We start from the raw sequence: 18,287 nt of genomic DNA on the forward strand, positions 1-18,287 counted from the left end.
CAGTAAATGAAAATGTTCAATCGATATTTTGTATTGGATCAAGGTAGCTAGCTAGCTGACAGCAAAGGTGTCAGCTATAGAAAACTTGCAGAAGCTTGCAGGGATTTGTAGTCTTGCATGTCTACTTTGATGCTAATTAGCATTTCCGAATCAGAGAGTAAATAGAGCTGATTATATTGATAAAAGTCCCCTTGTCCGAGAGAGATTTACATGGTTATCAAAACGTCATGCCAGGGTACGCCTACACGAAACACAGACCTTATTTGAAGTGGTTCTAAAATCCCATATGGGAAAAATTAATGGTTAAAAAAAGATTGGAACCATTTCCGTGTTTGACCGCTAGGTTTTATGGCTATTATGACGCATCCACTGTGGGGCTCTATTGATTAGGAGCCTAGTTATCAAGGTCTCAAACATTCCTCTACCTTATCAGGCTCTTTAATCCTGAAGCTACCATGGTAACATTTGTACCACTGGCATTTTGGTTTTAGTGGCTCTGCCAATATCCATCTATTTCACTACATTGAGGTCAAACATATTCAAAGGGACTAGAGACAAAAGATTAATTACAAAGTGATTGTTTATTGACATTCGTGTACAGTGATATGAGTACATGGAGCGAAAGCACAGCCTGAGAATTTAGTGACCTGTCATCAAACCAAATTTGATTATAAACATGTCTTTCAAAATGTCACAATTCTGAAAGACAAAGTCCCACAGGACAAGGAAAGTTAAAAAGGAGAGGACAAAGGACCAATTTCCATGAGGGAGTCTTTTATCAAGTCATATCAACAAGGTATAGATGCTAATGCTAATCTATATCACAACCTTTCTGCCAGTTTTGGACTGATGATTGGAAGATCTACTGTTTTACCTTGCTGTTTCTAAGGGGATATAACATGAAAAATAAATAGGCAAATAAAAAGATTGATTTAAAAAATCACAAAAATAAGGTACTCATAAACAAACTGTAGTACAGTTAGATTGAATTATCGATATTGAATTATCGGTGCATTATTTATTTGAAAGCTCTGATCAAGCTCTGATCTTAAATATTTGAATAGTTAATGCACTTAAACAACGTACATAGATCATTTAGAATAATTTAAGGGTAATATTGAATAATTTAAGAGCAATATTAATTTAATAAATATCCTCATATTATAGGATCGATCATACCAAGGGATGCCCAGGATATTCTATGGATAAAATTCTTCATAAAGCCAGTAAAAATAGACTACTGAATTACATATTTTTTAAAAATACAATGCTAGACAATTCAAACAAAATTACTTATTCTCTACATGACACATTTGCATGTCCCAAATGGCTACCCAACCCCTATATAGTGCAGTACTTTTGAGAGGGCCTGGTCAAAAGTAGTTCACTACATAGGGAATAGGGTACAATTTGGTATGCAGACATTCTCTGTGTCTTCGACCATTAAGGATGCAATTCCTACGTCAACAACTTGAATAAACAACCACTTTCACCAGCCAATACCAACATAGAAGATAGATAGATTGGGTTCCCACTAGATGGCCAAACTGCAAAATTGTCTATATCATAAAAATGTATGAAACAAAACATTTTTAAGGTTAGGGTTAGGCATAAGGTTAGCAGTGTGGATAAGGTTAGAGTCACGGTTAGGTTTAAAATCAGATTTTAAGAATAGAACTAGACGGGGCTTCTGACTTTGCAACTTGGCCAGATAGTGACGAAATAGAATGAGGAAGAGAAAGAAGTGGTTACATTTACAGTGCAAAGGGAAGGAAGACAACACCAACATTTCCCCACAAATTCTAAATGAACAAAGCCATTTTGAAATACAATTCAAAATCATGAAAAATATAAAAGGTACTAAATGAGGGCATAAGTAACAAAAAACTGTATGTACACATGGGGGAAAAAACACGTAAAAGTCCTGCTTTTGAAAGCATTTCAATTCCTATGCCATCATTATAAAAACACCTAAACAATACTGGACAATGTTTACCAAACAAACATTCAAATTAGTTTTCCACCTTATGGTCCTAAAGAGAAACCATAGTATTACATCACCCGCTTTGACAAAAAAAATCTAAAAACATTATAGAAAAAAACGACAGTACTTATGAAACAAAACTAACAAGAATCTTCTTTGCTCCCTGAACATGTTTTTTTTTGTAGTAGCCCTGGTTCTTTCCATACAAATATTATACTATAATCATAGTACAACAACTGTAGCTTCAATCATGGACAATCTACAGTATTTTACAGTATAACTAGGGGCCATTTAGGGCTGGTTTTCCTGAAAGCACAGTCAATTGAGAATCTTCATTGAAATAGCTTTTTAGTCTAGACAGTGGTATTCAAACTTTTTCAGCGGGGACCCCTTTTCTTTCGTTAGAATTTCTGGCGACTCCACCCCACCCTAAATCTAATGACATAAACAAATAACCTTAAATTGATTGCATTTTCATATTTTATCAAAATGATAAATTTACTTAATAAAATGTGATTTTTCCAATTATGTTTCTCAAAAAACGTTTACATATTATTGTATGGGACAATATACAATCCTAATTTTCTGGCCACCCTCCCCCAAAAAACACGACTGCAATTCCCTCCGACTTTGAATACCACTGGTATAGGACTATGCCTAATCTGTGTTCTGGAAACTGCCATTTAGTGTACATTCTTTCAATGAAAATGTTAAAAAACAAAGGACGAGACCCCAAGAATAATTGTCAACACTAGACCAGAACAGAAAGGGATGTTCAACATGATGTTACACTCCATCAAAGTTGCACAGTGCCTCACTGAGTACAGAATTTACCTCTATGGTTGAGATCTCTGTCAGCGTTTGGGCTTAGATTGCAAAGCCCATGGTCCGAATGACAAGGGTATTATTTATGGTGTGAGCTCAATGACTCTGCAAGGCTGACAAGAGAACTCTCAGAGCTTAGCCTTTCACATTCTAATCTTAGCCTTGTACAAGTTACATCATCACCTGGGTCTCTACAGTTCCTCTCACTGTACTGTACAGGAACTGTGACTTGACTCTAATAAGCCTCCTACTGCCATGATGCGGCAAAAACCATTGCACCACTGCATTGGCGTCTCCAATAGTATGTGTGATTCATTAACACATAGCTGGTGTCACTGAGGCAATAACTCACAGAGGCACAGTACAGTATCTTTCTTGGGCGGGAGATTCAGACAACTGTGTGCAGTAAGTACACACAGGCTGGGCATGGACTCAGAACAGTGAAGGAATTCCTAAAAAGCACCTGTTCATCCACTCTGAGAAAACAGTGATGCCCTTATGATGATAAAGCAATTGGTGAAACATGCATGAAACATGCTTATTAAATGTAACAATGGAAATAAAAAAATGTTTGGTCTTGTCACTGAATGGTCGTCGGGAGTCAAGGTGATTTCAAGAAATGCTCTGCGATGATTGATAGGACAAGATTAAGGTCTGGAGAGACTTGCGATTTTTAGGGGGTCACCGCCGATGTCACTTCCTCTGATATCAGAGGTGGCGGGCTGTGGGCGGCGGCCGGTGGAGCAAGCCCCTCCCCTGCATAGTGTCAGCCTCAGTCTTTGGAGCTGGAATAGAGTCTTATGGGGAAGATTAAACTGTTGAGACCATGAGGTGGACAAAGTGGGGGGGTCGTAGAACGGGCTGGAGCCAGGGTCTTCACTATTGCATACATGTTGGTTTATGTACAATGTCTCAGATGAGTGATGCAGTGCATGCAAGTTTTAATACGTTTGATCCCTCTTTTTCAAACCCACTCCTCAGGTACGTATTGTAAGAAAACAAGAACAGAGAATACCATTTGTCCAGAGTTAATATTTGTACGTAAAAATAAAATAGTTTGTTAGTAGGGTGCCAAAGGAAGTCAGTCAGTGGTCAGCGCCAGTGGTTAGTCTCACTCCAGGCCAAAGGTACTGGTCTCCTCCACAGCAATCAGCAGTTTCTCATACAGCATGGTGTAGGAGGGGTACGGGGGAAGGTCCAGGCGGTTGAAGCACGTGTGAGCCCTGAAAGAGAGGAGAGGAGCGGTACAGTATGTCAGGGACAATACTGTATCAGGCACTGTCAGGGAGAGCAGCAAGTCTGAATGAGACCCCAATATGATATGATTGGTCTATTAATAATGTCCCATATGATGTGTTCATACCGTAAGTCCAGGGTTGTGTGTTTGATTCTGACTCATGGACATTGTTTATCTCTTCCACCAATCATGAGAAAGCCCTAGGTTGAAATGTTATTCGCTAGCCATGCCATTCCCTTCTCCAACCTCAGCCTTATTTAGCTTCCTTACTGCTGACACTGTGCTTCCTACACAATGATAAACACTACCACTTCCTCTCCTCCACAGCGAAATGGGAGCCCTCTCGTTTCTGCTGACTTAGTTAGCTTTAAATGAGATCTTCTCCCGTTTGCCAAATAAATGTCCAATGCAGGTCTAACAAGGTGAAAGGTATAAAGCAAATACTGTACAGGCATTAAATATAGCACTGTTTGCAATGCAACCAATTCAGAGGGATCCATGAAAATTGGAATATGAAAATAGAAGTAGGCCCAGGGGGTGTGTAAGGATTCAGTACTATAGTCAGTACTCATTTCAGCGAATTGAACTTCATATCACGTCTGGCACTAGTGAGTGACGATAATAACGTGTGTGTTCCAAACTCGGTAGCTCGCCTGGCTTTAGACATCAGCGACACATAGTGTTGTAGAAGCAATGTATACTGTGTGACCTGGGTGATGTTCATTATAAGGCACACGTAGCAAAACATTTTGCAATGGAAAATATACACAAGGATTTGTCATCAGATAGTAGGCTACGTCCCTGCTTCACTCTGTTTGGTACCTGCTGAACATGACCCAGCCACTTCTCCATCAACAACTCTTTTCACACAAGCAAGAAACCACATGCTAGTAGCGGTTATAGAAAATACACCAATAGAAGTGACTTTTATGAACCTTTGCTAGACCACGTACAATTTACTCATTCGTGTTGAAATGACAAATAACGTTATCTGCTTCCAACGCAATTGTTTCATACTCCAGAAGATTGTCTAAACCAAATATTTTCAGCAAGTTTTAGAACAAGGTGAGAAGTCTTTTTCTTGCTTTTTCTCGCTCCTGAGAAAACTGGTTATACCTCTCTGTAAAGCTGGCTGGCACTAAGAGCTGATTACGAGGTAGATCTCTACATGTAATGGTTGAGGAAACACCAGCAGCCGTTTCATTCCTTCCCCACATGGGTAACGTAAGCCTTGATACCACACTCAACCAGCTGTCCATATGGAGAATATGTATAAAAAGGAGAGGGAGAGAGATAGAGAGCTGGTTACATCCGTCCTGTGGGTGAGAATAGAATGGTTGCACTACGAAAATGTTGGATTAAATGACAATATCATGTGGTCTGAATAAGAGTGCCTCAGGTAAGGGAAGTATAATTGGGAGATAGGGACTATGCCTGAAATGGGCAAATGTTTTTGTTTGAGTGACCACCTAATTTCCAATGACAGCTGACTGAGTGCATTTCTGTGGTGTTGATTTTGCGCTTTGAGAATTGTCACTGGCAGATAAAATAGTATTAGTTTCAAAATAGATTATCTCATTGATGGAATGGTAAAAGCCAGTTTCTTTGTGACTTTTCTTTGTGTCCAGGACAAAACAATTGCTGCTGTATGGGGTCTCATGCACACACTAACAAAAAAACAAAAGCTGCCTTTCAGCCAGGATTTTTTTTGTTGACAAGGCCATTAACAATACGGAATAAGAAAGAACTGTCCCAAAGTTGGGATTGCAGTCTGTTCTATGTTCTAACGGAGGTCAAATTGGCTGTATTTACACAGGCAGCCCAATGCCGATCTTTTTCTACTAATTTGTCTTTTGACCAATCAGATCAGATCTGTGTAAACGCAGCCTTACTCTCATAATAGCCCAGTCTGATAAGCTGCTGATATGTTTTTAAAAAGCAGACAGTTTTTTAATTTCCTTAAAAAATATTCTCGCTACAGCCCTTCCTATGAGGTGAAAGACTGTATTTATTTTGCTCAAATGTCTGTCCCTAAATAGGGTGTGGCTACCTGCTTTAATAATTCTAAATGGCCACATTTAGCATGCGTTTCCAATGGACCTTATAAGTGTGGCAAGTTACAGTACATTTGACCCCAGAACCAGGTTTACTGTACTATTTCCCAGTGTGCACAGAAGTAAATTCAACATCTATTCCACGTTGGTTCAATGTAATTTCATTCAAATGATGTGGAAACAATGTTGATTCAACCACTGTGTGCCCAGTGGAATGTCTTTCTGGATATTTTCATCTCCTTGTAGTTGAATAATTACATTAGTCAATGAAATTACCTCTTTATTCCAGAATAAAACACCCAAAACAGTGCACTCTGCCTCTAAGAATCACGAGTCTGCTTATGCCGTAGTGGTAAAAAAATACTTACAATGTAGTTTGCTTTTATTAAGAGTTGATACTAGTTGATTATAAGAATAAAACTTGTCCAGGAGAGATATGATTCTTATAAGAGGATTCAATTCCAAACTATATATTTATTAATATGTTGGTATATTTTCCATCCAGTACCTGGGTAGTGAGGTGACCTTGCCCCACTTCTCGATGCAGAAGCGTCGCAGGCCGTTGCTTCCCCGTAGGGCAGCGAAGCCTTCGTATGGAACGCTGGAGGTGCCTGTCACAAACTGCAGCAGCCGCAGTCTCTGCTCGTTGTTGAAGCGTTCCACCGCACCCCAGAACCACCGCATCACTATGTGGCCATCATGGTAACCTGGGGAAGGAGTCATTATGGTTCATTGGTGAGGTCAGTGTAGGTGTAACTGACTGGTACACAACCCTTATCCTCACTGCTTTGTATTCGGCATCAACCGTACACACATGTGGTTGCTACACACTGAGGGTGAAATGGATTGAGTCAACCCCTTATTTAGTGTTTGAGATATGTGCTTATTAACTGCAAGTCATTGTCATTACTATTAATACTGTGGACAGAGAAGCTAGCTCCCATTTTGAGATCATATTTAATGTTCACCACTTTCTCTCCATTTTGAAAGTTTTCACTTTGCAGTTTGTCATTTAATCTAAACAGGGCGCTGTTTGCTTTGGAGGCTGTGGTGAAAAGGGTGACTGCAGGCTTTCCAGTCCGGCTTGTGATACTATCCATCCACAGCAAACTGATGTCTTTGCCAAATGAAAGGGCAAACGGCTCCAATTGTGCAGATGATGAGTTTGGCCAATTAAGAGCTTAGCCATAATGAGAACCAGATGAGCAGCCTGGCAGCTGGAGCACGGCCTTCTGGGTGATTAATGAGTTATGGACCTTTATGGGCATTTCGGGGGCTTGCCGGACCCCCCGCCACATCTGTCTGTTCAAAGGAGGCAGAGAGAAATTGCAACGGCGCTCATGATGTGGCCGTAATCAGTTACAGACGCACAATCTCTTATGTCAGGTGACATGGTGCGTATGCGCTAATGAGGCCGTGAGATGGATGTTCCGGCATGTTTTACTTGGCGTTGACCGCTCTGTGTCATTACTGTACTGTACCAGGCCTGTCAGTTGGAACATATAGACTCTAGTACTTTGTTATGCAGAAAGGGACACATTGATTTATGCTTCCAAAAATGTAGGTTTTACATTAAACAGCATGACTGTCAGTGACAGCTTTTCGACCATCACTTGGTCTTTGTCAGTCTTTTTACATTACTGCTTTCTTTCCTCCCCTGTGTGGTCTACAGCACTGTCAGTTTCAGCTTGAACTCTTAGAAAAAAAGGTGCTATCAAGGTTCCAAATGAGTTCTTCGGCTGTGCCCATAGGAGAACCCTTTTTGGTTCCAGGTAGAACCCTTTTTTGGTTCCAGGTAGAACCCTTTTTGGGTTCCATGTAGAACCCAGTAGGGTTCTACCTGGAACCAAAAAGGGTTCTTCGAATGGTTCTCCTATGGGGACAGCCAAAAAACACTTTTAGGTTCTTGATAGCAGCTTTTTTTCTCAGAGTCAATAGTACATGTTTTACTTTAGGAAAAAAAAACATTTTCCTTGGACACTTCACAAGATGACTATCCCAGAACAGAAATAGAAGCACTCAGATATCTGCATTGATTTTTACTTTCTCACCTCCTCTGTACTCTGTGTTGGTCCTCCAGTCGTTTAGGTCGATCTCAGCCGTCCCTGCAATGACCAGCTCCAGCTCTCTGGCATCAAACACCGACACCAGACGAGAGTCTACCACCTGGGGCCAGAGGAGGGTTGGAGTGGGGATTAGGGATGTCAATAGATGATTGCCGGCTGTTCCACAAATGAATGGAATTCACTTGGCAATGGTGAGATGGAATAATGTCTCTGACACTTTCTCTAGAGACCATACCTTCCTTTGGCATTTACAAATCAAAAGGGACTGGATAGGTGTAAGCATCATGATAATGGGGAGGATCCGCCATATTGCTTATACCCATCCTATTCTTTCAGATCTGCAAACACTGACGGGTTAGTAGGGGTTAGTAGTAGGTTTGTGCTGTACCTCATAGAAGCCTCGGACCAGGGCCTCAGTCTGCTGCACCACCCCGCGCTCTACCCTCCACTTGGCCATGCGCTCAATGTACTCCTTCTTGTTCTTCTCCGTCACCTGAAGGTTGGAGCCACCCGACTTTAGCTCCCGCTCCGTCACCTGACACAGGAAATGACAAACAGGAAATTATGTCAGAGAACTGTATTTATGAAGGCTGCGTGGTGTGGGGACCATTTTGGGCTAAAATAACTGTTGCTTCTTTGACCTCCCAACAAAATATGTACTCTGGTGTGGTGGGTAGATGTTAACTTCGAAATTAAACTTTAAAGTGAAACTTCCAACACATTTCATTCTGTCCTGGGCAGAATAATATAATAATTTTTTGATAAAGTACTCCATTTCCCCAAGTTACAACACACTACAAAGTGCCAGGTCAGGCTAAGCAGAGACAGTCAAAGCCCTAGTGCCTCGTGGCCTACCTCAGACTGATCCCTGAGACTGACCCCTAACAGACTGACTCCTAACTGAGACTGACCTGGCCAAAGACCTCCTCATTGACGGTGAAGGTGAGGTCCAGGATGTCAGTGATGTCATTTTCCTTCATCCACTGGAGACTCTGATGGAACTCCTCATCCAGATACTCCAGATCACTCAGGTCTGTGGATCTGGGGGAACATCACACATTGACTGGTTGACTGATTGATATGATGTTACAGTAGGGATTCCTTTTAGTCGACGTGTAGCAGATACATTGTACAGGGAGAGGTGTGTGTGGGGTAATTGTACAGGGAGAGTTGTGAGTCGGGTAGATTGTGGCACAAGACGTGTGTGTGTGTGTAGGGTGAAGAGGGGTAATTGAGGTACAGAAGTAAGAATGTGTAGGATAGATTATGGTACAGGTGTGTGCGTGTGTGTGGGGGGGTATATGGAAGCAAAAGGGTGGTCAATGCACTCACAGTCTGAGGAGGGCCTTGTAGAATGGTCGTGTGAAGAAGGCATCCAGCAGATACTGGTGGATCAGGGCCAGGCCTAGAATACGCCCACTGAAGCGGAACCTAGGAAGGAAAGGAGACGAGGAGAGGAATCCACTTTAGACTATTGAGAGGCAGGCCATGGTCTTGGACAGGACAAGCTGCATAAACTTGTCTTTGTCTTCCAAAGGTAAAAACTGTGGAAAAGCGCTATCAACTGTTCAGGAAAGGGTCTATTCTCAAGGAATGATGGATGTTGTTGGTTAATGGTATAATTGACACTAATTTACTTTCAACTTGTGACTGGTAATTAATGACTCGGCAGAGTGCCAACTGCCAAGCTATAAACTCTACCCTCATTGGTTCAAGTCCAGCTTCCAATGACAGGCTAATTGGAATGCTATGGCAACCATTTTGTGTCCATGAAGTAGTTTAATTTCGGGTGACAATGAACTGAGCTCACAAGGCTGCATTTCCACTAAGAGTAAAACAGGGAATATCACAGGGTGTTGGCTACATTTCACAGCTTAAATCAGTTTCTCCTCTATAGGTTTAAGTTTTTCAGTCTATGCTATTACACTATTCATTTTCCTGAGTACACAAGTAATTTGCGCTGTTGAAAACCAACAATCCTTGTACTATTCCCCACTGCTTCAGGGTTGACACAGATGGTCAATACATCATACTGGTACATCATACCATGTTTACTAGAGTGTCATCGTTATGTTTGTGTCAAGGGGAATATTAAACAATGCTTGGTTTTACATGACTCCCCTAGTCCCACCAATAAAATGCTAATGAGGGATAATAACCTCTAGACGATTTGATGGCCTACACCAGTTGCACGGTGATCATAAAATCCTTGGTCCTCCTTGGTTAAAGATGCACAGAAACCAACTGTAAAACCTCTGGTTTTATTAGTATTTTTATTAATTAATAGTCTCTTGGCTAAGCCTCCCATGAAGAAGAGCTTCATATCTCATTGGCTGCATTTACTCAGGCAGCCCAATTTGGATATTTTCCCCAATTATTATAGGTCTCTCTTTATGTAGTGTTGTGGTGTCTCTCTTGTCATGATGTGTGTTTTGTCCTGTATTTTTTGTTTTAATCCCCCGTCCCCGCAGGAGGACATTTGCCTTTTGGTAAGACAAATAAGAATTTGTTCTTAACTGACTTGCCTAGTTAAATAAAGGTTCAATTAATCTGATTGGTCAATAACCATTTAGTGGCAAAATATCAGAATTGGGCTGCCCGTGTAAACTGTGTAAATTACCAACTGATGAATTGGTTTACAATTACCATCATAGTCATAAAAACCAAAACATTCCTCTTTCCACTGTGGCCCTGTTAAATACCTGTATAAAAAAGTAAAAATTACGATAATATGCTCTCTTAGGGTATCAGTCCTCACCATTCCAGATGGTTCTCAACGAAGGCAGACATGGGGCTGATCTGGACGGTGTAAGTGTCGTTGGCTGAGTACTCAAACAGGCCGTAGTAAGGATTGAATAGCTCTTGGGACAACAGGAAGAAGAATTCCCTGGAGGGGCCGCTGTAGTCCAGCCTAGAGACGGGGGACATGGGGGATGCAGTTTTAAAAATACGGCAATGGGATCAATCCCACATGCACATGTCCACTTCCATTCACACACATGCACACACACACACACACGCTTACCCCTCCTCTCCCAAGAAGGTGATGTAGAGCTTGTTCCTCTGCAGCTCCTTGCGGGAGTAGGCCATCACCTGGTTGAAGGTGCCCTCCAACAGGTGGTCTCTTCTGATGATCAGTCTGGGACAATAATTAAATGATTAGCAAACTACAGTTCCTGTACAGACATGCTTATCTCCTCTCATCACATCATCTTACTGGGTCTTATAGAGCTACTCAGAACATTTAAGATAGAAATTCAGACATAATCCACAATGCTACATGGTAGAGAATCATCTACTGTTTCTATCTCTATCTGTAGTTTCTGCTTGCAACATCTTGCATATAATTACCACCAGGGGGTGGGTATCAGCATATACACTCAAGCATGTGTCATACACACACACACACACACACACAGACAGACTTACTTGATCTTCCCTGGCCCCTGGCCATAGCCCTTAGCTTCCAGCTTCCTGTAAAAGTTGCGCAGTTTGGCTTCAAAGTCTCTGCGGTATGGAGCCGGAGCTCGGGCTCTCTGTAAGCCTGCCAACACACACAAACACACACACACACACGCACACGCACACGCACACGCACATGCACACACACTCACAGAGTGAGCGATAGCCATAATTTACATCTAAGCTAATACAACTGCAATCAATACCTTATACATACATAATTCATGGACCTCAAGACCCAGTGAAAAACACAGGCACTTATGGGCAGTTGTTAAGAGTTCAAAACCTTCCCCACTAGAGGAGCTGAGCCAATGATCATCCTTGTTGTTGTATTTTTTGGGGTCACGTTTTGATGCCTGAAGCACTTCCACATCCCTAAGGAGGACCTGGTGACCGTATTCACCATCTAATGCACAGTGTATATCCGACCAGCGGTGGAATATGCTGCCGCAGTGTGGCATGCAGGGCTAACCAAGTGACAATCCGATACCATCGAGAGAGTCCAGAGAAGAGCAGTTCTTATCATCATTGGCACATTTGTGATCCATCAGTCAACACATTTTTTGACCTGACTTGAAGCTAGCCCGAGTCAGGCCAGCCTCAGTTCAACAGAGCAAGGGAGGAGAAAAGTACTACTCAGATGCACGCACCAATCTTGGCCTACCATCACTTCACACGCACTCGCAGGGAAAGTCTCTCGGTCCTTCGCAAGATTACATTTTAAATTTGACCAGTAGCGCCTTATCCTCCCACTTCAACGATCGTCTGTGAGCCTACACCAGACCTGCCCCTCAACTAAAATGGAACTGATCCACTGCAGGTCTGAGCATTTCTATTGCAGCGCCGTCCCAGCCATGGTTCGCCTGCTGAACAGTTGACGATTAACATAACTTTCTGTTGTTTACTGTATTTTAATTTGTATTGCCAATTGTAATATTCAAATGTAAGTTGTATTCACAATTCAGCATGTTGCTGACATTTGTACAATGTTCTGTTGAAAAAGCAGTACAAAAAACTTCTCTCTCTTCTCTCTCGCTCAACAAAGACCAAAGGGAGAGAAAATGCAGCATCATTCCAATCCATGTTTGCCTCCCTCCCGCTGTGGCCCTGCTCCCATTCATCCATTAATAGCTCCTCTGCTCTCATCAAAAATAATAAGAACCCCTGACACCTCCTCATGGCCTCTTAACGACTCTATCAGCTCATTAACGCTGCATGGCCATGCTCTAATGTAGCACAGCAGGGCCTTTCATGGGGAGTGGTGATCGTAGTGTGAGGATGCTAGCTGTTAGCTGCTAGCCTAGCACCAAAGATATTTATAACTAACCCAAGATATACTGAACAAAAATAGAAACACAACATGCAACAATTTCAATGATTTTACTGCGTTGCAGTTCATGTAAGGAAACCAGTCCATTGAAATAAATTCATTAGGCCTTAATCTATGGATTTCACATGACTGGGCAGGGGTGCAGCCATGGGTGCCCCTGGGAGGACATAGGCCCACCCAATGGGGAGCCAGGCCCAGCCAAACAGAATGAGTTTTTCCCCCCACAAAAGGGCTTTATTACAGAGAGAAATACTCCTCAGTTTCAACAGCTGTCTGGGTGGCTGGTCTCAGACGAGCATGCAGGTAAAGAAGCCAGATGTGGAGGTTCTGGGCTGGTGTGGTTACACGTGGTCTGCGGTTGTGAGGCCGGTTGGATGTACTGCCAAATTCTCTAAAACGACTTTGAAGGTGGCTTATGGCAGAGAATTGAACATAAAATTCCATGGCAACAGTTCTGGTGGATATTCCTGCAGTCAGCATGCTAATTGCACTCTCCCTTAAAACTTGAGACATCTGTGGCATTATGTTGTGTGACATTTTATTGGCCTTTTATTGGCCCCAGCACAAGTGGCACCTGTGTAATGATCATGCTGTTTAATCAGCTTCTTGATATACCATACCTGTCAGGTGGATGGATTACATTGGCAAAGGAGAAATACTCACTAACAGGGATGTAAACAAATTTGTGCACAAACATTTTCGAGAAATAAGCTTTTTGTGAGGCGTATGGAACATTTCTGGGATCTTTTATTTCAGCTCATGAAACATGGGTCCAACACTTAACATGTTGCAATTATATTTTTGTTTAGTATACTGTAGTTCATCTGTGTCGTTTTTAGTGGGAGCAAATTAAGGATAGTGGGCAGAGCCAAGCGAGATCCTATTGGCGCGTTTTAGCATGTACAGTACAGTGGCAAGAAAAAGTATGTGAACCCTTTGGAATTACCTGGATTTCTGCATAAATTGGTCATCAAATTTGATCTGATCTTCATCTAAGTCACAACAATAGACAAACATAGTGTGCTTGAACTAATAACACACAAATTATTGTATTTTTCTTGTCTATATTGAATACATCATTTAAACAGGTTGGAAGGTTGGAAAAAGTATGTGAATCCCTTGGCTAATTGGAGTCAGGAGTCAGCTAACCTGGAGTCCAATCAATGAGACGGGATTGGAGCTGTTGGTTGGAGCTGCCTTGCCCTATAAAAAACACTCACAAAATTTGAGTTTGCTATTCACAAAAAGCATTGTCTGATGTGAACCATGCCTCGAACAAAAGAGATCTGAGAAAACCTAAGATTAGGAATGGTTGACTTGCATAAAGCTGGAAAGGGTTATAAAAGTATCTCTAATAGCCTTGATGTTCATCAGTCCACGGTAAAACAAATTGTCTATAAATGGAGAAAGTTCAGCACTGTTGCTACTCTCTCTAGGAGTGGACGTCCTGCAAAGATGACTGCAAGAGCGCAGCGCAGAATGCTCAATGAGGTTAAGAATAATCCTAGAGTGTCAGCTAAAGACTTACTGAAATCTCTGGAAAATACTAACATCTCTGTTGACGAGTCTACGATACGTAAAACACTAAACAAGAATGGGGTTCATGGGAGGACACCACGGAAGAAGCAATTGCTGTCCAAAAACAAAATGGCTGCACGTCTGAAGTTTGCAAAAGTGCACCTGGATGCAAAATATTCTGTGGACAGATGACACTACAGTTGGGTTATTTGAAAGGAACACACAACACTATGTATGGAGAAAAAAAGGCACAGCACACCAACATCAAAACCTCATCCCAACTGTAAAGTATGGTGGAGGGAGCATCATGGTTTGGGGCTGCTTTGCTGCTGCTATCATCAACGGAAAAATGAATTCCCAAGTTTATTAAGACATTTTGCAGGAGAATGTTAGGCTATATGTCCACCAATTGAAGCAGAAGTTGGGTGAATCAACAGCACAACGACCCAAAACACAGAAGCTGTCATGTGTGCTCCCTCTCCGGCCTCTAGGTCACCAGGCTGCTCGTTATGGTGCACACCTGTCACCATCATTACGCACACCTGCACGTTGTCAGACTCACGTGAACTCCATCACTTCCCAGGTGACCTTCTCTATATTTGTCACTCCCTTTGGTTTCTTCCCCAGGCATCATTGTTTCTGTTCCAGTTTCATGTCTGTGCATTGTTTCGTGTTTCATTTATTGATTAAATCACCCACTCCTTGAACTTGCTTCCCGACATTCAGCGCACATCATTACAGAAGTAAATCAACAACAGAATGGCTTCAACAGAAGAAAATACGCTTTCTGGAGTGGCCCAGTCAGAGTACTGACCTCAAGAGAGCACTTCACACCAGACATCCCAAGAATATTGCTGAAATTAAACAGTTTTGTAAAATGGAATGGTCCAAAATTCCTCCTGACCGTTGTGCAGGTCTGACTACAGAAAACGTTTGGTTGAGGTGGTCAACCAGTTACTAAATCCAAGGGTTCACATACTTTTTCCATCCTGCACTGTGAATGTTTACACGGTGTGATCAATAAAGACATGAAAACGTATACTTGTTTATGTGTTATTAGTTTAAGCAGACTGTGTTTATCTATTGTTGTGACCTAGATGAAGATCAGATCAAATTTTATGACCAATTTATGCAGAAATCCAGGTATTTCCAAAGGGTTCACATTTTTTCTTGCCACTGTATCTGCACATTTCAAATAAGGAACACACTGCGTGTATGTGCAATAATTCAATTCGCCCTTGCACTACCTGTAATATTTTTTTTACTTTAGCAAAGCTCCACAAAACTCGTAACAGATTCCAGCTTGGGGAACAGAGAACTGTATTGCGATCTGGCTTTTCTTCGATGAGAAAATCATCAGAATGTCGGCCCAGTTCCATCTCGCTCCATACTCTCCCACTGCCGGCCACTGGGCTTCCTCTCCTCACCATATTACATCACAGAGGTATTGCTCTATGGTGTGATATTTAATCAATAAGGCCTGAGGGGTTGTGGTCAATATACCATGGCTAAGGGCTGTTCTTATGCATGATGCAAACCGGAGTGCCTGGATACCACAAACCCCCAAGGTGCCTTATTGCTATTATAAAATGGTTACCAAGGTAATTAGAGCAGTAAAATACATGTTTTGTCATACCCGTGGTATACGGTCTGATATACTACGGCAGTCAGCCAATCAGCATTCATGGCTCGAACCACCCATTTTATAATTGATTCTATTTCACAGTGTAATTATTCATTCATAACTGGCGCTAGGAGCCCACAGTATGGTCTGACTGATATTTCATAGCCAGTGTAATTATGGGTATGTTATCTTTGTAAAGGCTGAGGATAGAATGTTGACACCATCAACCCAATTGCTCATTTAAATCACTCATTGTGGTTTGCATTGAGTGGTGCTTGGGCTTCGAGAGGTGACTGGTTGTTTCCCCTAATGGGACTAATTCATAAGTGGCACTTGTTAGGACTTGATTTCATGTGGTTCTAAGGATCCTGATTGGCTTAGGTCCTTAGTGCAGTCCGAGTGGTTAACCTCACTTAAATAAATTATGCCTATTTAGACATGGTTTGGGGTATTAAGTTAGGAGGGATTGGTGGTGGCCCATGAGGCTAGAGCCCTGTACTTGGTTAGCATGCATGAGAGCTGATTGGCTGGTCAGTGAAGTTAAACGTGAGGGAAGACCCACCTGGGGAGTTTTGTGGCGAGGATCCGGGTGAGCAGCGGGGCGAGAAGCTGTACCCCGGGTGAAAGGAGTGGGGTGGAACATAGGACATGATTTCCTCCTCAAACAAGCTGCAGGGGAGGGAGGGAGAGAGAGGGAAAGAGAGAGAGGGAAAGAGAGAGAGGGAAAGTGAGGGAGAGAGAGAGCGTTAAAGGGATAGTTTACAAATTCCAAATGGTCCAAATGTTATGGACACCTAGAAAGTACTAAGTATCAGGTCTTTATTCCATTCAATTTCGTGAAGGAAATTATCCCTGCATTCTATACAGAAACTGTCTGTCGATCATGTAGATTACAGGGTTTGCTCTCCTCACAAACATGGTAGACAGACTGTAACAAATACCAATTCTGTCAGGCTGGGTCTGTGAACTATAAACCAATCAAATTACGGCTGCTGGCTGGTCTGTGGACTATAAACCAATCACATTACGCCTGCTGGCTGCTGGTTGTGGGCATGGGTATATAGGCCTAAAGTAATACAGTGTGCCCATGTGAAGGGTGTAATCGGATTGGCTGTGAGACAGACAGTGAATGAGTCGTGGGACAAGATGCTCTGGGTTTACTGTAATCTAGCCAGCGTCCGGCCAGCGGAGCCCCGCAGAACCAGCCAAAACAACCATCTAGTAGCAACAACAACAGGGTTAACAACACTACCTCAGTAGAATGACCAAGTCAGCATCACAAGACAGCTTCTCCACCCCCTGTGTACCTTCCGTCTTGATGTAGTGGATCTTCTCCCTGATTGGTTGACAGAGTGAGGGCAGTCAAACATTCAGCCAAATTGTGACCTTAGAATTCTAAGGTTCTATCGGCAAAAAGAGGATTCTGAGATTGGCTTTAAACAAAAACTCACTGTACTGCCCTGCCTGTTCACACGGACTCTGTTAATACTAAGAACTTCACCCTCACACAGGAAACTGGATCCCTTGTAGTCACACGTACAAACTACAACATAAAGGCTTTATAGGGCATTCATAAAATAAAATTTAAAAAAGGAATATATATACTTCACAAATAATTTATAAACCAAGTCATAGTACATAAAAAGTGATATAAAACATTATTACCGAACGTATTTGTTCACAACGTAAACACAAAAAGGTATAAATACAAACTCATGAAACAATTCATAAAGCAACAATAAGTCTAGCGAAAAAATATAATATATAGAGGATCACCTTAGTACATGGTTCCTGGCCAGGCTCGGCTGGCGCTCTTGAAGCATCTCAAAGATGTTTGGCTGGCGAAGGAACGTCACTATCTTGTCATTGTAAGCTGTGGTGAGGGGGAGACAGAGGGGCAGGATGGCATTTATTGAGATGACTCATGTATTGGAGGCAGCTCTGCAGACTGGTCACCGGCTGGTAAAGTCACAAAGTCAGAAAATCTGATTTGAAACTTAACCCTGACCTTAACCCTAGCCTTAACCCCACTGCTAACCCTAACCTTAAATGCTGGAAACCTGATAATATTTTTACGATATAGACCATTTTTAACTTTGCAGTTGGCCCACGTTAAGTTCTGCCTCCGGGGCAAGATTCATGACAATAAAGGTTAACCTGGACAGAGGGCAGGAAAGTGAGGCGCAA

General features: G+C 42.1%; 1 protein-coding gene across 1 annotated transcript in view; it reads right to left on the reverse strand.

Moving 5' to 3' along the window:
* Positions 1 to 562: 562 nt before the first annotated feature.
* The window catches only part of LOC139531827 (E3 ubiquitin-protein ligase HECW1), a 77,074-nt gene continuing 59,349 nt past the window's right edge, over positions 563 to 18,287 (reverse strand). Inside the window, exons 18-29 of the mRNA XM_071328701.1 lie at positions 17,877 to 17,973; positions 17,353 to 17,436; positions 16,663 to 16,769; positions 11,596 to 11,710; positions 11,192 to 11,305; positions 10,925 to 11,077; positions 9,499 to 9,597; positions 9,078 to 9,207; positions 8,555 to 8,701; positions 8,152 to 8,266; positions 6,609 to 6,807; positions 563 to 4,032 (exon numbers count right to left, since the gene is read on the reverse strand). Coding sequence (XP_071184802.1) covers positions 3,921 to 4,032; positions 6,609 to 6,807; positions 8,152 to 8,266; positions 8,555 to 8,701; positions 9,078 to 9,207; positions 9,499 to 9,597; positions 10,925 to 11,077; positions 11,192 to 11,305; positions 11,596 to 11,710; positions 16,663 to 16,769; positions 17,353 to 17,436; positions 17,877 to 17,973 — 1,472 coding nt within the window. The 3' untranslated portion in view covers positions 563 to 3,920. The remainder of the gene's footprint in view (positions 4,033 to 6,608; positions 6,808 to 8,151; positions 8,267 to 8,554; positions 8,702 to 9,077; positions 9,208 to 9,498; positions 9,598 to 10,924; positions 11,078 to 11,191; positions 11,306 to 11,595; positions 11,711 to 16,662; positions 16,770 to 17,352; positions 17,437 to 17,876; positions 17,974 to 18,287) is intronic.

The sequence above is a fragment of the Salvelinus alpinus genome, chromosome 10, assembly GCF_045679555.1.
Source record: "Salvelinus alpinus chromosome 10, SLU_Salpinus.1, whole genome shotgun sequence".
Taxonomy (NCBI): domain Eukaryota; kingdom Metazoa; phylum Chordata; class Actinopteri; order Salmoniformes; family Salmonidae; genus Salvelinus; species Salvelinus alpinus.